The sequence below is a fragment of the Macrobrachium nipponense genome, chromosome 11 (genome assembly GCF_015104395.2).
Source record: "Macrobrachium nipponense isolate FS-2020 chromosome 11, ASM1510439v2, whole genome shotgun sequence".
In the NCBI taxonomy this organism is placed as follows: Eukaryota; Metazoa; Arthropoda; class Malacostraca; order Decapoda; family Palaemonidae; genus Macrobrachium; species Macrobrachium nipponense.
This window is the reverse complement of record NC_061087.1, coordinates 92,249,645-92,270,166: the sequence shown is the minus strand read 5'-3', so window position 1 is coordinate 92,270,166 and position 20,522 is coordinate 92,249,645. Positions and strand designations below refer to the sequence as shown.

Below are 20,522 nucleotides of genomic sequence, written 5' to 3'. Positions count from 1 at the left end.
ATAGTGTGAGGATCTACCGAAGCTTTCGGAATCCTCACCTTACAGCCCTCATTCACACACACTCTGAAACTAACACTAGAATCAAGACAATACACAAATTCCAAAAACCAAGTCCAAAAAAACAGTCCACGATAGCGAATGCCAAACAACGATCCAAGTACGTCACCAAATATCAGCGAGAGATGATCAAAAGCTTTGCGAAAAACGAATTCTAGTCAGGAGGAAGTAACAACAATGTTGATACAGCCGGCGACAGAGAGAATCTGATTAGAAAACGGGAATAGTTCCTAGTCCTGCCACCCAGAGCAGGGCGGTAGATCACCTGACCTACCTGTAGCGAGTGCCGCGAAATTTGAAATTCTGTCGGGAACGACGGAGTCTATAGCTATGTATATATCTGACAGGTAAGTTGAATGTATGAAAATGATATTGTTAGAATACAATAAAGTTTTGTACATACTTACCCGGCAGATATATACTTAGCTTATGTCTCTGACGTCCGACAGAAATTCGAATTTCGCGGCACACGCTGCAGGTAGTCAGTGGATCTTACGCCCCTGCCGCTGGTGGCAGTAATAGGAACCGTTCCCGTTCTAGAACCAGATTTTCTCTTCCACCTGTCTCCTGAGGGGAGGCTGGGTGGGCCATTCATCGTATATATCTGCCGGGTAAGTATGTACAAAACTTTATTGTATTCTAACAATATCATTTTTGTACATGCAACTTCCCCGGCAGATATATACTTAGCTGATTGACACCCTTGGTGGTGGGTAAGAGACAACTATTTACTGAATAGACAGGTAAACAACATACGTTGTAGGTAATAAATAAATAAAACCTTGGTTCCTACTTGTTCAGGCGGAATGCTCCATGGCTAATGCTAGGAATCTGCTTCGCCTCAAGAGCCTCAGCGAGGATGTGACCTATGGCTAAGAGTTCTTGTGGGTCTGTCGATGGGGTCTTATCCATTTACTCGACAGAGCCTCTTACATGACAATATGCCTATGCCTAGTGGCATAATTAAGGAGCACAACACCGATCCCGATCACCTGATCCTAACACGAGGGTTAGTGCTTAAGTTGAAAAGAGTTATCCCCAAACTCCTTTCAAACAACCCAAAGAAAAAACACGACGTTAACTAAAATTTAACTCACTAGTTAAGGATCAGTATCGGCTCCCTATCCCAGCAATGTATCCGCAGACACGTATCAACCAAGAGAGAAGGATCTCTCGTAGGTTATCTTGACATCCTTCGGATATGGAAGTAAACACAGAGTTGCATCTCCCGTATGTGACAGCTAATATGTCCTTATGACATATTGTTAAGGAAAGAACAAGAATACAGAAAAGCTCGCACTTCATGCGCTTTTAATTCTCAGCTGTTTGAAGGAATCATCAATGCACTTGTCAAGTGCTTAGGAGATCACATTGTCTCAAAGAAGGCCAGGGCATTCTTTGATATAGATGTCTTCTGGGTGAAGCCTGGAGCCTGGCTAGCGCCTCGCGCCTGGCTGGAGCTGCGTGGCGGTCTGGCTGGCGCCTTGCGCCTGGAGCTTGGCAGAAGACTTCATGAATTACTGTCTATGAGTCTGCATGCCTCAAGAGTTTCAGCGAGGTGGAGGGACCTATGACTGACAAACCCTTCTGGATCATGTCAATGGGGGCTAGCCCGCTTACACGACAGAGCCTTCTCGGATCGTGCCAATGGGGGCTGAACCCACTTACATGGCAGAGCCTTACCTGTATCGATATCAATGGGGACTAGCCCTCTTACATGACAGAGCTTTAGGTTTCTCTTTACTGGAAGGAGCCTTGCGCCTGGATGGATCCTCAATCCTGACTGGAGCCTAGCCTTGAAGGAGCCTGGCACCTGGATGGCGCCTGGCTGGCTTTCTAGAGCCTGGCTGGCTCCTAGAGCCTGGCTGGCTCCTAGAGCCTGGCTGGCTCCTAGAGCCTGGCTGGCGCCTTGCGCCTGGCTTGGCTCCTCCACACTTGCTGGAGCTTCGAGCTTGGAAGAGTCTCTAGGCTGTCTGGCGATGTCCACATCGGACACTCTTATATCTGTCCGATTTGTTCGCCTCTGGCGCATTTGCGCCAGGTTGGAGGCCCGCTCCTTCTCAGTATCCGGCCATGACAAGAGTTCCTTGGAACTGTCCGCCTCTGGCGTTTTTCGCCTGTATTGGCATTTGGCGCTTGGCTGGCGCTACATTGTCCGAGAGTCCTGAACAACCAAATACTTTTATCAGGAGGACTTTGAGAAGGGTGGAAAGAAACTTCCCCTGTTGAGGCTTTTGGCCCATGGGGCAAGGGAGGTGGATTTTAGCAAGGGAGCTTACAACCAGTAGACGACCAGGATATCTAACAATACGAGACGAAGAGAAAGTCTTTCATCCGAGGAGGATCCTCGTGAACACTTCTTTTGCTAACGGAAGAAATTCTTCCCCTTTGAGCTTTTGGCCCCACCCTGGCAAGGGAGGTGATTTTAGTCAGCTACACCCAGTAGACGACAGGATATTCTAACCAATACGAGAGAGAAGAGTCTTCCCCGAGGAGGATCCTTCGTGAACACTTCTTTTGCTAACGAGATCTCTTCTTACATGTTGATGAGGTCCTTGTTGCAGAATCTTCCCTATCCTTGCCCGAAGGAAGGGAAGGAGTCTGGATAGTCGAGAGGAGAAATAACAGAGAAGGAAGGACTGAGCTGAAATTGGGCGGAACCCTGATTTCTAGCTCTTATTGTATTCTTTCTGAATACCTTCTGGGAAGCATTTGAGCCCTCATCGCACCCCGAAGACTCTGTAGGCAAACGTTTAAACCATCTCTTCTTCTGTAGATGAAAAAATGTAAGTACCCTGCCTGGGCAACTAAACTTCTATCTGAAAGCGTTGCGTCAGGAATAGAGGGATTTAGTTCTTTTGCCAGACATACTATGCTGGCAAGAACCCATTGCCGAGTCTCCATTGAATCTGATGCGAGATTCCAATGCACAAAAAATTCACTTGTCTTCTTAGTCGTTTAGGGCTAAGAGAAACAAAGAATTCCTTCATAAACTTCTCAAAGAAGTTTGATGAGGAGCAGTTCCATTTTGTCGGAACACGGAATCTGTGGCCACAAAAAAAAAAAATTCCATTCGAAGTACATGATATCCTACTCTTGTCGTATTGCGGTATCGTATAGATCCCGAAGATCTTAATCCTCTGTTATCTCTAATTCCCCTGTAGAGACAGAGTATAGCCTTTTACTGCGTTCTTTGATAGCAGATATATACATAGGTGATTCTTCCCTCTGAAAGTGAAGAAAAAAACCTCGCTATGTGGTTCACATAGGTATCCGGAAGAGACAGTTTCCTCATTCCATCTAGCACGATCTGCAGCAATTTCTATGTCATAGCCATGACTATTGTCATTTACCTTGAAAATCCTCTCATTCATGTCCACTTCTGGCAGTCTGCACGTGGAAAGACCTCAGAGTGGAGAGGTTTTTCAGGTCTAGTTTATAATAGATTCTGATTAGAATATCCAGATACTCTTGGAAAAGCCTTACGAAACATGCTGTGAGAAGAACGTGACTCTGTGAATCCAACCTCTCTAAGCCAAAATGAGGCATTTCATCCTCTCTTCCTTTGACGCCCATTTATCTTAATATCTGTTAAGATATTAACTAGGGAAAAAAAGACTAAAGTTTATTCCCCTTCTTTAAATTAAAGATGTCGTATATTGCTACCTCTCTTGGTTCGAGGAAAGGAAGCAGTCTATAGGAAGCCTGTTCGTCTTCTACCTTGCGAAGAGATCTATGAAGACTTTCCGCAGGTTCTCAAAACTCTTTTCAATAAATGTTAGACATACGTTAACAGTTATTATCTTCGATCGAGAAGGTTCTCACGGACATGCAAAATCTTGCATCGAACCTTTAAGGATCGTTACGTTCCGTGTCTGTTCCCAAATAGGTTCTCTTTTGTTAACGCGAACAGGGGTGAAAAAAGAGATTCTCGATGCTCTTTGCGATATGAGAGAGTCGTGGAATTGGCCTAAGTGATTAAAAAAAATCATTTCATCATTCCTTGTAAGCGACCCCTTTCCGATTAAATGGGTAACGAAATCAGGAACGAATCTTGCCGTTACCGAGCCTCCGAGAGGCTACTGGTTTGTTTGTTTGTTTGTATGGTGTTTTTACGTGACTTCCGAACCACGTCGAGAGTGAACTTCTATCACAGAAATCCACATCTCTCACTCCTCAATGGAATGGCCGAGAATCGAACCCGCGACCACCGAGGTGAGAAGCAAACACCAAACCAACCACTACTGGACTCTAGGTTAAATAACTCGCTTAAAACGAGTGATATCTTGGATGGTACTTCTGGCGCATTGCGCCAGGCTGGCGCTTCTGGCGCAATTTGCGCCAGGCTGGCGCTTCTGACGCTTTGCGCCAGGCTGGCGCTTCTTCTAGTTCTTTTAAGGTTATGTGCCAGAACATCTGTGCCCTTATGGTACCCGACCTCCTTCACGTGTTAATCGTTCTTAGTAGGAAAAAACTTTTATATACGTAGTATAGTCCATTCAGGGAAACAACTTCTGCCACTAAGAGAATGTTTCCCATCCGACTCACCCATCTTCTCTTGAGCAATATCCGATTCTAAAAAGGTGTGTGCGTTTAAATCGAAAGGATGAGAGAATTATATTATTTCGTGCTGCCTGCCTATTAGACTCCTTTATAATACTGGTCACATTGTGGTAAACAGCATTAATCTAGAAAACTTTGTAAGGATACTAGGAATTCTGTAGTTAACCTCGGTATGCGCATAAGACTTGACCATACCGTAGTCTTAAAGTGAATTCTCTTCTACTACATTCACTTCTCACTAAGCATGTACTCTATAAGCCATGCTTTCGTAAGCATGAGAGCATCATATAATATAGAGTTCCGCTGCGTTAGAATCCTTTAATAATGTTACTACGGTAAACAGCATTGAAAGGTTGTAATATCTTTCTTATTGAAAGCTTCTTAGCAAAAGGCAGACAATATTTATTTATGTTTGCCTCAACTATCCCCTCGAATCCGAGGCTAAAAACCGCGATTGTAGGGGAGAGACACGGTTAGTTATTCCATCCCGCAGGAGAGAGGACATGTAACCAACCACTCATGACCGACACCTACATGTTACTTGCGTTGGTCTCTAAGGCGCGATAGCAGTCTCCGTTAGCCGTCTGGCCTTACTCTTCCGAGAGTTGCCAGCTTACGTCATTAAATAAAGGAATCTTATAAAATTATCGAACTTCAGGAAGTTCTTATAATGCATATTTAAGCGAAACAAGACTTCGATAAATCTAGAAGACTAAGTAGGTTGTTGTCTTAACAATCCCTTTAAGCGTAGTCCTTCCTAGGAAATTCCTGGAAGGATACTGATAATGAGTTGCTCTACAAAGAAGTATCTACGGTATGTGTGATTTGCCGTTATCGTATTCTCAAAACAGCAGATACTCAACTACCTTCTTTCCCTGCCGAGGCAGATAAAGGAAAAATTTTTACTGTCTTCGTTCTTTTCGTTAATAGAATGATAGAAAGAGTATATATATCTCCTTAAGGAAGGAAATTAATCAGGAACTCTTTAAATCTTCGTGATTTCCTCATAAATCGCAGAAGAGACAGAATTCCTGTTCGTCTGTAGGGTTTACGGAAGGAAGTAGATATTTCCTATACCGCCATCATACCCAAACGTCGATGAGATTCTTATAAGAAAAAACTACTCCCAAAGCGCTTGCCTCTTCATAACGAGGGAAGAGCATGAATGAAGGAGTGTGTCCGCATTACTCAAAGAGGAGCCTCGCGACTGACCTCTCTCTCTTAAGAAGATTTGGAATATTCTGGCGCCTGGCTCCTTGCGCCTAGCGCCTGGATAGTTCCGCGCGCCTGGAATGTTCCGCACGCTAGAAAGGAGACTCGCTCCTGGAACGTTCGCTTGTGTGGAAGGTCCCGTGCGCCCTGATAGTTCCGAGCGCCTACTAGACCCCTTTTAGAAAGAGCCTCTTGCCCGCGGAAACGTTCAATGGAAGGATCGTTCTGATTGCCACTGTACTATAAGGCTCCTGCTCATAGCCGTCTGTTTTTCTGTTGCAATTTGTGCCAGGCTGGCGCTTCGTCTCTTTGAAGGCGCCTTGCGCCAAGAAAAATTTCCTAGAACGCGGCTCGCGCTCAGTTGCTAGAACGCGGCTCGCGTTTGGTTGTAGGAACGCGGCTCGCGCTAGTCTTTTGTTTTTGGAACGCGGCTCGCTGCTGGCTGTTGGAACGGTCACGCTAGCTGCTGGAACGCGGCTTCCTAAGTTTCCTGGCTGGCTCTTGCTCAGTGTTCTCTTAGTTTTCAGAGAACGCGCTAGATCATCAGAACATATACATTCTTCGTCTTTTCGGATGTAAGATGAAGAGACGCACTTTTTTAAGGATGCCTTTTCAATGGCTATCCTTGGCAGTCTGGGACGCTCTACAGAAACCAATGCCGAGGGGACGCCTGAACCGGTGGGGTATTCTCTGAAACCCCCTTCCGGCTTTCGACATTCCTTCTCCCCTGGGCTTGGGAGCTTGAAAGAGGTCTAGGCCTGGGAGCGAGACAGAGCCGATCAGACGCACCCTCCACTGCAATGGGGAACACTAGTAATCACTTCTTACCTTTCAATAGCTCACATTTTGAGCCACAATCCTTGTCTTCAAATTGCAATTATGAATTTGAAGTTTCTGCGAAGTAAGAAGGTGATGAGGACTGCAACACTACTAGTACTGTTAATACTCTAATTGCTCGTTAGTACGAGTTTCTAAAAAACTTTTAAAAGAAACGTATCTAGTTACATGCTTTACTGACTCCCTAAAGTAGGAAGTCAGTATATTTCCTCAATCAATTCTAACACTTATTACACATATTAATGAATAAATATTAATATTTCCCTTTCTTGCAAACTATGTGAGTGTCTACCGAAAATTTCGGTAGTTACACGTCATATATTCTTCGAAATTTTCGAAGCCAAATTCATTAAAAAGTTAATAAAAGCGTATGCCGAACCAAAGACCCAGTACTTCCCTGCAAAAGACAGCCCAGAAGATCGATGGTGATGAAAAACGAAAATCAAGTCAGGAGGTAGCAACAACATATGTTGACACTACCGCGACAGAGAAAATCTGGTTCTAGAACGGGAACGGTTCCTATTCCTGCCACCCAGCGGCAGGGGGGTAGATCACCTGACCTACCTGCAGCGTGTGCCGCGAAATTCGAATTTCTGTCGGACGTCAGAGACATAAGCTAAGTATATATCTGCCGGGGAAGTTGCATGTACAAAACGACAAATTTTTTATTAATTTATATTCTTCATGGCTAACAAACCTGAGGTCTTAACAATAGGAGTTCCCTAGTATGCAGTTCCTTGTGCCCCCAAGCTGAGTGACCGAGAGAGATTACGCCTTAGCACAACTTTCTTCGCCAGTCTGGTATTATAGCCTTTGCTGCAATAACAGCTACTAGACACACTAGTGTCAGACATGATAAGTCAAAAGCTGAATATCTGTAGTATCTGGTGAGCTGTCAAGTCTAACAGTAAACAAAGCTGCCTCAACAACCGTAGTCGTTGAACGGCAGTAACGAACTGAGCTCATTAGCTACGTTTTACCTGTTCTTCCCCAGATGTGGAAAGGGCACTTACCTGCACCAAAAAACAATAGAGTGCTACTGCAAATTTTAAATTTAAAGCTGCTGTTAAAAGCAGAAACTACACCTATGTAATTACTTAGTAACTCATATACAAATAAATGATCATGAAATGTTTCCTATTGAAGCAACAACAAACTGAAGTTCAAGAAACAACCTTGATATTATTGCAAATTCCCTTGGTAGGTGGGGATTGTGGGAGTTGGGCCCCTAAGTTGCTCTCAGTATATAATAAAAAAAAATCAATATTATTCATGTTCCTTCAGTCTAACTGCACAGCATTTTGTTTCAAAATGCAACATTATCAGAATTGTACTAAAGTAGAGTAATTGAATGCTAAATGCATTAAAATATGTGTAAAATCAGTAACCCAAATTCTAATACTCTAATAACTGACCTTTCATCAACAACAGTTTCCCCTGGCGGTGCAAGAGGATTTGAAAATACTTCATCGCCACCTGGAAAAAAAGAAATATCTATTTAGCAACTTATCTTCAGCCTCCCTTCTCATAGTTCCCATCCAAGTTAGTCTAGGTCCTCCAGCTCCTTTGGTGCCCACAGGAGCCCAACTGACACTACATCGCCATCTCTATCTGGTACTCCAGTCAGGTTGGGAAGATTAGAATGCATCCCTGTAATAAGCCTTGCAACATCCTTGTTCAATGCAATGGGTTTTGAGATTGATACTACTGAATTTGATTATATCCATGAAACATATAGGAGAATTATGGATATCTCCCTTAGCAGTTCCCTTAGCAGTTAAGAACCAGCATAGATGCTGAGAAAAATTTCTGTATTTTCTTTTAAAGACTTATGGTGCTTCAAGCCAGGTAAGAACCAGCACTCCTGTATTTTACTCGATAACTTTTATGGCACTCTAGGTTGTTTGTAAGAGAGGGAGGCAGGTGCAGACCCTGCGCTCTAGGTTGGATTAAAGAAGGATAAATTATGATGCATCTCTGCAATTTACTCTATGATTAGTATGGTACTCTAGGTTACATTAAGGGAGGCTTTACTCTGCCTAGCTATGAAATCAGCACAAGATGTTACTTTAAGAAGGGTTGAGGAAGGTTAGAGTATTATTATTATTACATACATTATCTTTCAGTAGAGGAAACCTATTTAACATGGAACAAGCCCAAAGGGGCCACTGACTTGAAATTCAAGCTTCCAAAGAATACCGTGTTCATTTGGAAGTAAAAGGAAATAAAGAAATAAGAGATCACACATATTCTTTAAAAAATTAATAGACAGATCACATTTATTGCAATCCAAGAAGAATAATATTAAGGTAGTAATGCATTGCATTCACTTGAACTTCTGAAATTCCAACTGCACAATGTCCTCTGGGAGGCTGAAGTTCCACAATCCAGCAGCGTGAGGAATAAAGGACCCCTGGAACTGAGAAATTCGGCAAAAAGGCACATTTACTGCATACTGATGCTGCTGTTCAGTGAATGTGAATGTGAAAGGTCTCTGATGAAATGCAACTTATGAAAAAGTGACAAACAAGAGACCCTCCGTCGATGGTTCAAGTCATAACTGCTACTATTAGGAAACAGAAACCTACCACTATGAACAACTCTATCTAAAAGAGATAAATCTCTGGTAGAAGCAGACATCCACACTGGAGAACAGTGTTCCAATAAAGAAAGTACAAATGACCTGAAACAGGTTGCACTGATTTCAGCACTGTTATACATACATTTATTATGAAGCCTTCTGAATAATACCTTTACTTTTGTACAGCATTTGCTTAAACTTTATACGCGATTAAGTCTTAGTATGATTTCTTTGTAAATTTGACTGACTTTCATCAATTCTATTCTGAGTCTGCATCAGAGAACAACATGTCACTTCTTTTATGAAGTTTATTTTCCAACTAACTACAGCAGTTAGTTTACATTCTAGCAAATAACTATCAACACAAGAGGACACTGATGCTCGGCGGTAAATATAAATAAAAAAATTAAATGTGACAAAAGCGACAAAAATGAAATTTTCATTATTAAATGACATTGTTATGAGACAATAAAGTTTCATACATACTTACCTGAAGATATATACATAGCTATAGACTCCGTCGTTCCCGACAGAATTTCAAAATTTCGCGGCACTCGCTACAGGTAGTCAGGTGATCTACCGCCCTGCTCTGGGTGGCAGGGCTAGGAACTATTCCCGTTTTCTAATCATAATCTCTCTTCCACCTGTCTCCTGCGGGGAGGCTGGGTGGGTTTCTTCAATTGTATATCTCTGCCCAGGTAAGTATGTATGAAACTTTATTGTATCATAACAATGTCATTTTCATACATGCAACTTACCTGTCAGATATATACATAGCTGATTGACACCCTTTGGTGGAGGGCAAGAGACAGCTAACTAACTGACTAGACAGGTAAACAACATATGTTGTAGGTATTAATAAACCTTAGTTCCTACCTTTTTTTAGATGGAAGACTTCGTGGCTACTGCCCAGGAGTCTGCTTCATCTCAAGAGCCTTAGCGAGATAGTGATCTGTGGCCAAGAGTTCTTGTGGATCTGTCGATGGGTCTCTTCCACTTACTCGACAGAATCCTAACTGGCGTTTGTCAATGGGAGCACATCCGCTTATAGACAACACGCACTAATTTAAGGAGCACACAACCAATCCGATCACCCGATCCTAACCCGTGTTAGTTCTAAGATTGCCTAGAGTTATCCCCAAACTCTTTGCAAACAACCACAAACTCGAAACTCATACATACAAAAATAACAAAATTTTTGTACCCCTCTAATAGTCAGATGTCACTCGATTTTCAAATGAAGAGAAGTGAAGGCCGCCTGTGCGACTACTGACACTCCCATACACCGAAAACCCGAGAACACATCCGACAAGAGGGTTACGTACATAATTTTAAGGATTGGTGCTTTCTCCTTTACCCAGAACCGTCTGTGCTGACACAAACCGGACCTAACGAAAAACATTTATCATACGTAACTCGCACGTCTTTTAAATAATGGGATGCAAACACAGAGTTGCATCTCAATAAGTTGTGTCCAAAATGTTCTTTAGTGACATATTTCTTGGAACGCCACCGAAGTGCGATTGCTTCTGACTTCGTGGGCTCCCACTCTTAGAAGATTAAAAGAATCATCTGGACACTTCTTATGAGCTTCCGTGACACTTCTAACAAAAAGAAAAGAAGGCTAATGCGTTCTTGGACATTGCTCTCTTGGGGTCTTTCACTGAGCACCAAAGACCTTTCTGCGCCAACCCCCCAACTGCTTCTTCCTGTCCAGATAAAATTTTAGAGCTCTAACTGGGCAAAGGAGGGATCTTTCTGCCTCTCTGCCCACCAAACTAGAAAGTCCTTTCACTTCGAAGCTCCTGGGCCAGGGATTCGAAGGGTTTTCATTTTTGGCCAGAAAAAAGGGGACTTGGAAATGAACAAATTGCGGAGTCTCCTTTGAAGCCAAACTCTTGATTCAAGGGCGTGAAACAACTCACTGATTCTTTTTGCCGTTGCAAGAGACATCAGAAACAAACACTTTCTAGTGATATTACGGAACGAAGCAGTGTGAAGTGGTTCGAATTCATCTGATGAAAGAAATTTAAGAACCACATCTAAGTTCAGCTTGGAACCTTAGGTTCAAGTGATTTAGATGTTTCGAATGAACGAATGATGGTCGTGCAAATCCTTGTCATTCGTTAGATCTAATCCTCTGTTTCTAAAGACTGCTGAGAGCATACTCCTGTACCCCTTAATAGTTGGTACCGAGAGATGCGACTTTTTGTCTAAGAAACAGAAGGAAATCTGCAATTTCGGTCACAGAGGTACTGGAAGAGGACAGCTTCTTCGACCTACACCAGTTTTCTGAAAACTTCCCACTTCGATTGGTACACTCGCCTAGTAGATGATCTGCGGGCTCTAGCAATTGCGTTTGCTGTCCTGGCGAGAAACCCTCTCGCTCTGACAAGTCTTTCGATAGTCGAAAGGCAGTCAGAGCAAGAGCGGGTAGATTTTGATGGTACCTCTCGAAGTGGGGTTGTTTGAGCAGATCTATTCTGTTTGAAGAGATCTGGGGAAGTCCACTGTCCATTCCATCACCTCTGTGAACCAAATTTGAGCTGGCCAATACGGAGCGATCAGAGTCATCTTGGTTCCTTCGGATGCCACGAATTTTCTGACTACTTCCCCAGTATCTTGAACGGGGGAAAGCGTAAACGTCTATTCCTGACCAGTCCAGGAGCCAAGGCGTTCTGTTGCATAAGCCCGGGGATCCTCCACCAGGGCACAAAATGTATCTATCCTTTGGAGAGGAATGTGGCGAAAAGATCTATTTGAGGCTTCCCCCAAAGGAGCCAAATGCTCTGAACAGACTTCTGAGTGGAGTGTCCATTCTGTGGGAAGGACCTGGAATCTCCTGGCTCAATCTTGTCCGCTCTCACATTCCTCTTCCCCTTGGACAAAACCTTGTTAGAAGAATTACCTTCCTTTGGTTATTCGCCCAAATCAGTAGATCCCGTGCCAGCTCGTACAGAGCAAAAGAGTGCGTCCCTCCTTGCTTCTTGACATACGCCAGAGCTGTCTATTGTCTGAATTTATCTGCACGACTTTGCCTCTGACTAAGTGTTCGAAAGCTCTTTAGCGCCAGGTGAATTGCTAAGAGCTCTTTGCAATTTATGTGCAATGACACCTGTTCTGCGACCAGGTGCCTGACACTTCTCTGGGTCCCAATGTTGCACCCCAGCCCGCCTCCAGCGGCGTCTGAAAACAATGTCAGGCTTGGGTTCCGTACTTGCAGGGACACTCCTTGTTTTCCTTTAATGGAACCAACCACCACTTCAAATGAGTTTTATTTCTTCCGATATTGGAAACGTGTCGAGAGCTGACCTGTCTTCCAACTCCAACTTCTTCTTAGAAGAACTGAAGCGGTCGAAGATGTAATCTTCCTAGGAGAAAGAACTGTTCGAGCGAGGAAAGGGTTCCCAGAAGGCTCAGCCATTCCCTCGCCGAAGTGCGCTCTTTCCCTAGAAAGTTCGATACTGTGGCACAGCCTTTCTTTAATCTCTCTTGAGATGGAAAAGCTCGAAAACCCCGAGAATCCATCTGAATCCCCAGATAAACCACGTTCTGGCTGGGGATCATCTGAGACTTCTCGAGGTTCACGATCAATCCCAAAGGACTTTGTCAATTCCAGTTGTTATTAAACAGGTCCTCCAAACACTGCTTTGAGACCTGGCTCTGATGAGCCAGTCGTCCAGGTACATGGAGGACATTTATCCCTTTCAAATGTAGGTGTCTTGCTACATTTTTCATCACGTCTTGTGAAGACTTGAGGAGCCGTGGACAGGCCGAAACACAGGGCCCTGAACTGATAATTTCTCCTCCTTCGAACATAAATCGAAGGTACTTCCTCGACGAATGGTGGATCGGGATGTGGAAGTATGCGTCCTGAAGGTCTAGGGACACCATCCAATCCCCTTGTCGTAGTGCTGCAAGGACTGAGGCAGACGTTTCCATGTTGAACTTCTGTTGTTCGACAAATTTGTTCAGCGCACTTACGTCCAGTACCGGTCTCCATCCCCCCGAGGCTTTGTTACAAGAAAACAAGCGATTGTAAAACCCCGGGGAGTTGCAATCCAGCACAAGTTCTATTGCCCTTTTGTCCCACATCTGTTCCACCATTTGACGAAGAGTGTCCCTCAGAATAGGGTCCCTGTATCTGGCGGACAATTCCCTCGGAGATGTTGTCAAGGGAGGAATGTCCTTGAATGGGATGCGATACCCCTTCTTGATAATCGACATCGTCCAAGTGTTGGCTCCTATGTCTTCCCAGGCTTTCGCAAAATAATGTAGCCTGGCTCCTACGGGTGTCTGGAGGACAGAATTCTCACTTCCCTTTCCTTAAAGGGACGGAGGAAGACCTGCCCCTTTTATCGGTTGACTTCCTTCTGGCGATCGGTCTAGTTGGAAGACCTCCTCGAAAGGGCTGTTTTCTGAGCTGGGCGAGCCACTTTCTTTCCTCACTAGCCACCGGCCTATTCTTCCTTGAGGATTGTCTAAGGAGATCCTGGGTGGCCTTTTCTGTCAGAGAATGCGCGATGTCCTTCACCAACTGCGAGGGAAAAAGGTGTTCAGAGAGAGGCGCAAACAATAAGGCGGCTCTCTGCGAATGAGAGACGGCCTTCGTGAGGAAAGCACTGTGCACCGCCCTTTTCTTTAAAACTCCTGCACCATATAGAGAGCATACCTCAGCCGATCCATCCTGAACAGCCTTATCAATGCAGGCGAGGATGCAATTCAGGGTTTCTGGGTCGAGTTGTTCATTTTCTTGAGATTTCTTGGCCAGAACCCCAAGGGACCAATCTAAGAAGTTAAAAACTTCTAAAGTGTGAAAAAGTCCCTTGATGAGGTGGTCCGTTTCCGAAAGCCCCCATGTAACCTTCGCTGCATTCAAGGCGTGCCTTCTCGACGAATCCACCAAACTCGAGAAGTCTGACTCAGCTGAAACGGACAGAGATAATCCCATATCCTCTCCCGTTTCGTACCAAATTCCTCTCCTCCCTGTAAGTTAGCGGGAGGCATACAAAAGACCGTCCTTCCTAACTCCTTCTTCTTCTTGAACCAGGAGTCAAGAGATTGTAGAGCTCTCCTCATAGAAATGGCAGGCTTCATTTTAAGGAAAGAGGAAGACTTGAGTGTTTTCGTGCTCGAAAACTGCGAGCGTGGCGAAGGGGGAGCAGCTGGCGTCAAAGAGTCTCCATATTCCTCCAACAGAAGGGACGAAAGAACTTTATAATTAGAAGATCCTTCCTTCATTTCGTCCTCCGAGGCATCTTCTGGGTTGATAGGCTCGGAAGGAGAAGGCTCTCTTCTTTCTACTGACTCTTCTCTTACTCTCTTACGAGTGTCAGGCTCTTCATACGAGGAATGCGCCTGGTGTACAGCAGGAGTATCTCGCCTGGGAGGAGTAACGTGCTTGGAATACTCCTGGCGCCTGGCAGGCGCAAAGCGCCTCGAATACTCCTGGCTTTCAGTAGGCGCATTTTGTTTAGAATACTCCTGGCGCGTTGTAGGAGTATTAAGTTCCGAATACTCCTGGCGCTGGCAGGCGCCAGAGCGCCTCGAATACTCCTGGCTTTTATTAGGCGCATTTTGTTCAGAATACTCCTGGCGCGTAGGTAGGAGTATTAAGTTCCGAATACTCCTGGCGCCTGAGAGGAGTATAAGCTTCGGAATACTCCTGGCGCCTGGGAGGAGTAACGCGCCTGGAATACTCCTGGCGCCTGGCAGGCGCAGAGCGCCTCGAATACTCCTGGCTTTTAGTAGGCGCATTTTGTTCAGAATACTCCTGGCGGTGTGTAGGAGTATTAAGTTCCGAATACTCCTGGCGCCTGGGAGGAGTATAAGCTTCGGAATACTCCTGGCGCCTGGGAGGAGTATTAAGTGCAGAGTACTCCTGGCGCCTGTGAGGAGTATAAGCTTCCGAATACTCCTGGCGCCTGGGAGGAGTATTTAGTTCAGAATACTCCTGGCGCCTGGGAGGAGTATCTAGGCCCGACGACTCCTGGTGTCTTGTAGGAGCACGTCGTTCCGAATACTCCTGATCCTTAGCATGCGTCTGATGTTTAGTAGGCGCTTTCCGTCTCACAAGTGCTCTACTCCTAACAGGATCTTCCTCTTCAGCTAAACTCTTGGCGCTTGATTGAAAATCTTGAATCTTTGACTGGCTCGTTGCGCCTACTCGGAGTCTGGCTTCTGGTTGGCGCCCTACTCTTGACAGGAGTAGCTTCCTTTCTTACCTCTCTCCGTCTAGCGCACGCCCCCCCAGAGATGGCCGCCTGTGCGACAACTCCCCTGAAGGATGCGTCGCGCCTGGCAGGAGATAGGTATTTAGATCTTTTAATAGGAAGCCTATCATCCTTCTTACGAGTAGGCTCCTTATAACGAGTTCCTACTAACAAGGCTAATTGCTCTTGCATATTTTCTTCAAAATTTTCTTGGTTGAGGAATCTTCCGCAATTAGGAGAAGGGAGATCTGGAAGGCGCTCTAGGATCTCTTCCAGACCCAGAGTCTGACTGTATTCTCGCCCTCTTTATTACCGAAGGCGCTCCTCCTTCTGAGAAGCGCTCGGGACTCGAATTGAGCTCATGCTCTTTCATACTCCTCTTCAAAGGACGGGAAAGATTCGACTCCTTCCATCCTCTTCTCGGAGAAGGCGAACTCGACGACGAAAAGCACTCTCGAAGGACGCTTTTCCTATAGCGGTCCTTGGCAGTCGATACGATCGATTCTGCCGAAGGGACGCCTGATCGTTGGGGATTCTCCACAACCCCCGTACGGCTTTCGACTTTCCTTCTCCTCCGGGCCAGGGAGCTTGGAAGAGGTCTAGGCCTGGGAGCGTCGCAGAGACGACCAGACGCCCCCTCCACTACACTGGGGACACTAATATCACTGCCACATTCACTTTCCTTACCTTCCAATGCTGCGACTTTTTTCCTGCATTTTCTGAAGGGAAGCTCTAAGTTCTGCTATTTCCGAAGCAGAACTAGAGGGATTAGCAATTTGTGAACGGGCTGAAACAGAATGGTCATTATCATCATAGGAAGAAGCTACAGAGCTAGACAGTAAATCATGAGAGGCAGACATTTCTGCGGGTTTTATAAGCCGCCTTCCTCTCTCTATCTCTCTCTAACTTCTTCAAGTAAGAAGTTAGAATTTTCTTCCACTCTTGTGTACTCAGATTCTCACACTCATTACACGTATTCTCATCGAACATTCAACCATTCTACACCCCCTACAACTAGTGTGAGGATCTACCGAAGCTTTCGGAATCCTCACCTTACAGCCCTCATTCACACACACTCTGAAACTAACACTAGAATCAGACATATTCACAAATTCCAAAAACCAAGTCCAAAAAACAGTCCACGATAGCGAATGCCACAACGATCCAAGTACGTCACCAAATATCAGCGAGAGATGATCAAAAGCTTTGCGAAAAACGAATTCTAGTCAGGAGGAAAGTAACAACAATGTTGATACAGCCGGCGACAGAGAGATTATGATTAGAAAACGGGAATAGTTCCTAGCCCTGCCACCAGAGCAGGGCGGTAGATCACCTGACCTACCTGTAGCGAGTGCCGCGAAATTTGAAATTCTGTCGGGAACGACGGAGTCTATAGCTATGTATATATCTGACAGGTAAGTTGAATGTATGAAAATGAAGTTTTATTGTATACTTACCGAACAATTATAGAGCCGTGATTTCCACGAGCGGCAGGATACTAAATTCAAATTTAGCGCGTCGGCGTCGCCAACACTGGTGGTGATGACGTCATCTCCCTCCACTCGCGGGAGAACCAGGTACAACTGCCCAGGTGAATCCAATTCTTTCTGCCCGTCCGTCCACCTAAGGGGAGGAGGGTGGGTATAATCATAATTGTTCGGTAAGTATACAATAAAACTTCATTTTAATAATGAAAATTTCATTTTTATTGTAGTGTCTTACCGAACAATTATAGAGCTGATTACACATTTATGGGAAGGTGGGATTCAGTGGACCACTAGTATTTTTAAATGGTTACATTTATTGCAATACCAGTAAACACTCAAGGTGTCTGTTGTACCTTACCTTGTAAGAGAGCTACAGCAGACTGTTACTGCCTCTGGTCGGTGCTCTTCTTACTATTGTAGAGGAATTGGAATTTGACCAAAGTTAGCCTCTACAGGAGTGGAATCCTTCCGTAGTTTCAAGCGAGTCAATGGCACTGACGGAGGATAGTAACAACAAAGATTGCCCTTGCCCTGGGCTAAGACCAGAAATTCAATCATACAAAACATTTGGTCACCAACACCAGATTTAAAAACATATATACCCAACCATTGTAAAATCTGACCTAACAGACTGGTGAGTATCCCAGGTTACTCAGTACCCCCAGCTTCCCCTTGAACTGCGACAAACCTATTCAAGGTGAAAAGTTAGCATAGAGGTGACGACCCCTGTGCCGTTTCTCCCAACCACCATGCCAGAAACCGCCACCGGACCTAACGTTTACAATTCTCGAAAACCGTTTCTATCTCTTTGAGATAATGAATCGCAAAAACCAAATTCGATCTCCAGAAACGTGCTCTGAAGAATCGAAGCTAAAGATAAATTCTTTCTGAATGCTAAAAAAGTTGCCACTGCTCTAACCTCGTGAGCTTTAACTCTCAGAACGGAAAGATTGTCGTTCTCGGACTGCGAGTGAGCTTCCCTGATAAGCTCTCTAATAAAGAACGATATAGCATTCTTAGAAAGAGGACGAGAGGGATTTTGAACCGAGGTCCAGAGCTTAGAAGATTGTCCTCTAATACCCCCTAAGTGGCAAACAGATACTGCTTAATAGCCCTGACTGGACATAAGAGCCTTTCTTCCTCCTCATGTCCAACCAAATCAAGATAAGTTCCTTACCACAAAACTCCTCGGCCAAGGATTATAAGGATTCTCATTTTTGGCTAGAAAGGTCAAAGATACCGAAAATACAGCATTGCCTTGAGAAACCGACTCTTTTGTCTATAGCGTGCAATTCGCTGACACGCTTAGCAGAAGCTAGTGCAATAAGAAAAAGTGCCTTCTTAGTCAAGTTCCTGAGTGAAGCCGACTTCAAAGGCTCAAACGGTGGCCCCATGAGGAACTTAAGCACCACATCTAAGTTCCAAGTCACTGTATCTTGCGGGAGCTTAGTGGTTTCGAAAGACCTAATGAGGTCCGACAGATCTGAATTGGAGGAAATATCCAAACCTCGATGTCGAAAAACCGAAGAGAGCATGGCTTCTATATCCTCTGATCGTCGAAGGAGCCAGTTTCTTAGAGTTCCTAAAGAAATAGAGAAAATCTGCTATTTCTGTTAAAGAGGTCGCAGAAGTAGAGACTTTAGCACTTCTACACCACTCTCTGAAGATTCTCCACTTCCCTTGATAGAGTTTGTTAGAAGACTCTCTCCTACCACGAGCGATAGCTTCTGCAGCTCTTCTTGAAAATCCTTTCGCTCTGACAAGATTCCGGACAGTCTGAACCCTGTCAGAGCTAGAGCGGACAAGTTTTGGTGGAAACCTCTTGAAGTGCGGTTGTTGAGAAGCCACTTCTCTGGAGGAAGAAGCCTGGGGAAGTCTACTAACAACTGGAGAAGGTCCGGGAACAACTCTTTCCTTCCTGGGCCAAAAGGGAGCGATTAACGTTAGTGTTACATTGCTGTGCGACATGAACTTGTTCAGCACCTCTCTTATTAGACCGAACGGAGGGAATGATAAGCTTCCAGACCGACCAATCCAACAGCATTGCGTCCACCGACCAAGCTAGAGGATTCTGGGACTGGAGAACAAAGAGAGGAAGACGGTTGTTCCTTGATGTCGCGAACAGGTCTATTGACGGTCGTCCCCAAAGGCGCCAAAGTTTCTGACAAATCTTGTTGTCCAAAGTCCACTCCAGAGGTAACACTTGCTGTTGACGACTTAACTCGTCGCCAGAACACGTTCATCTTTCCCGGAAAATAACAAATCTCGGGACTAGCTGAACTTCGCTTCGTTTGACCACAGGAGAGATCCTTGGCTACTTCGTACAGAGAGAAAGACTGAGTCCCCCCTTGTTTCCGCACGTACGAGAGAGCCGTGGAGTTGTCGGAATGCACTGCCACTACTCGACCTTCTACTAAACTCCGAAACTGTCTGAGACCCCAAGAAAATTGCTAACAGTTCCTTTACATTTATGTGGAACTTCTTCTCCTTCTCCGACCAAGCTCCTGAAGTCCGTTGATTTCCCAGTAGGGCTCCCCACCAACCTGTGTCCGATGCGTCAGAAAAGAACTGTAGGTTCGGGAGGATGGGTCGTAAATCTAACCCTTCTTCCACAACCTTGCTCGAGAGAGCCACCACCTTAGGTCCTCTTTTATTTGATCTGTGACAGGAAAGGTAATCGAATCTGGTTGTGTCTTCCTGCACCAAGAGGCTCTCAGGAAAACTGCAGAGGTCTCATGTGCAGTCTTCCCAACGTCACAAATTTCTCCACTGACGTCAATTTGCCCAGGAGCCTCATCCACTGATTGGCAGAACTTACCTTTTTGTCCAAGAACTCCTGAACTGTCTCCAGACAGCCTTGAACCCTCTTCGGGGACAGAAAAGCTCGAAAAACTTGAGCATTCAGAATCATCCCCAAATAAAGGATGCTCTGAGATGGAACCAACTGGGACTTCTGTTTGTTGACCAGAATTCCTAACTTTCTGGCAAGATCCAGAGTTGTTCCAAGGTCCTTCATGCACCGACTCTCTGATTCCGACCGGAGAAGCCCAATCGTCCAGATAGAGGGAGATTCTTACTCCTAAATATGTGCAGCCAGCTTCCTATCGGGGATAGAACCCTGGTGAAAACTTGAGGAGCGGTCGCTAGTCCGAAGCAAAGCGCCCGAAACTGAAACACCTTGCCTTCGAACATGAACCTCAGGTACTTCCGAGATTCGCGATGTATCGGAATATGTGAAAATAAGCGTCTTGCATGTCCAGAGAGACCATCCAATCCCCCTGTCATGATGGACTCCAGAACCGACGAGTGGTCTCCATATGAAATTTTGTTTTCTGGACATGCAGTTCAGGCGCTCACATCCAAAACCGGCCTCCAGCCCCCTGATGACTTGGGAACTACGAAAAGGCGATTGTAAAAGCCTGGAGGAAAATCCCCTTCTATCTGTTCTATCGCTTCTTTGAGAACAAGCGCTTCCACTTCTGCGGCTAGCGCCAGAAATTTGTCTGAGCCCGGAGAGTATGCCTGGAATGGAATTGGCACAGGTGAGAGCGAGGGAGGTGAAACGAGAGGAAT

The 20,522-nt window shown here is 45.1% G+C and overlaps 1 protein-coding gene across 1 annotated transcript in view; it reads right to left on the bottom strand.

The window, feature by feature from the left end:
- The window catches only part of LOC135207280 (protein Red-like), a 137,891-nt gene that overhangs the window by 99,241 nt on the left and 18,128 nt on the right, over nt 1–20,522 (bottom strand). Inside the window, exon 2 of the mRNA XM_064238948.1 lies at nt 8,085–8,145. Within this exon, the coding sequence (XP_064095018.1) occupies nt 8,085–8,145 (61 nt within the window). The remainder of the gene's footprint in view (nt 1–8,084; nt 8,146–20,522) is intronic.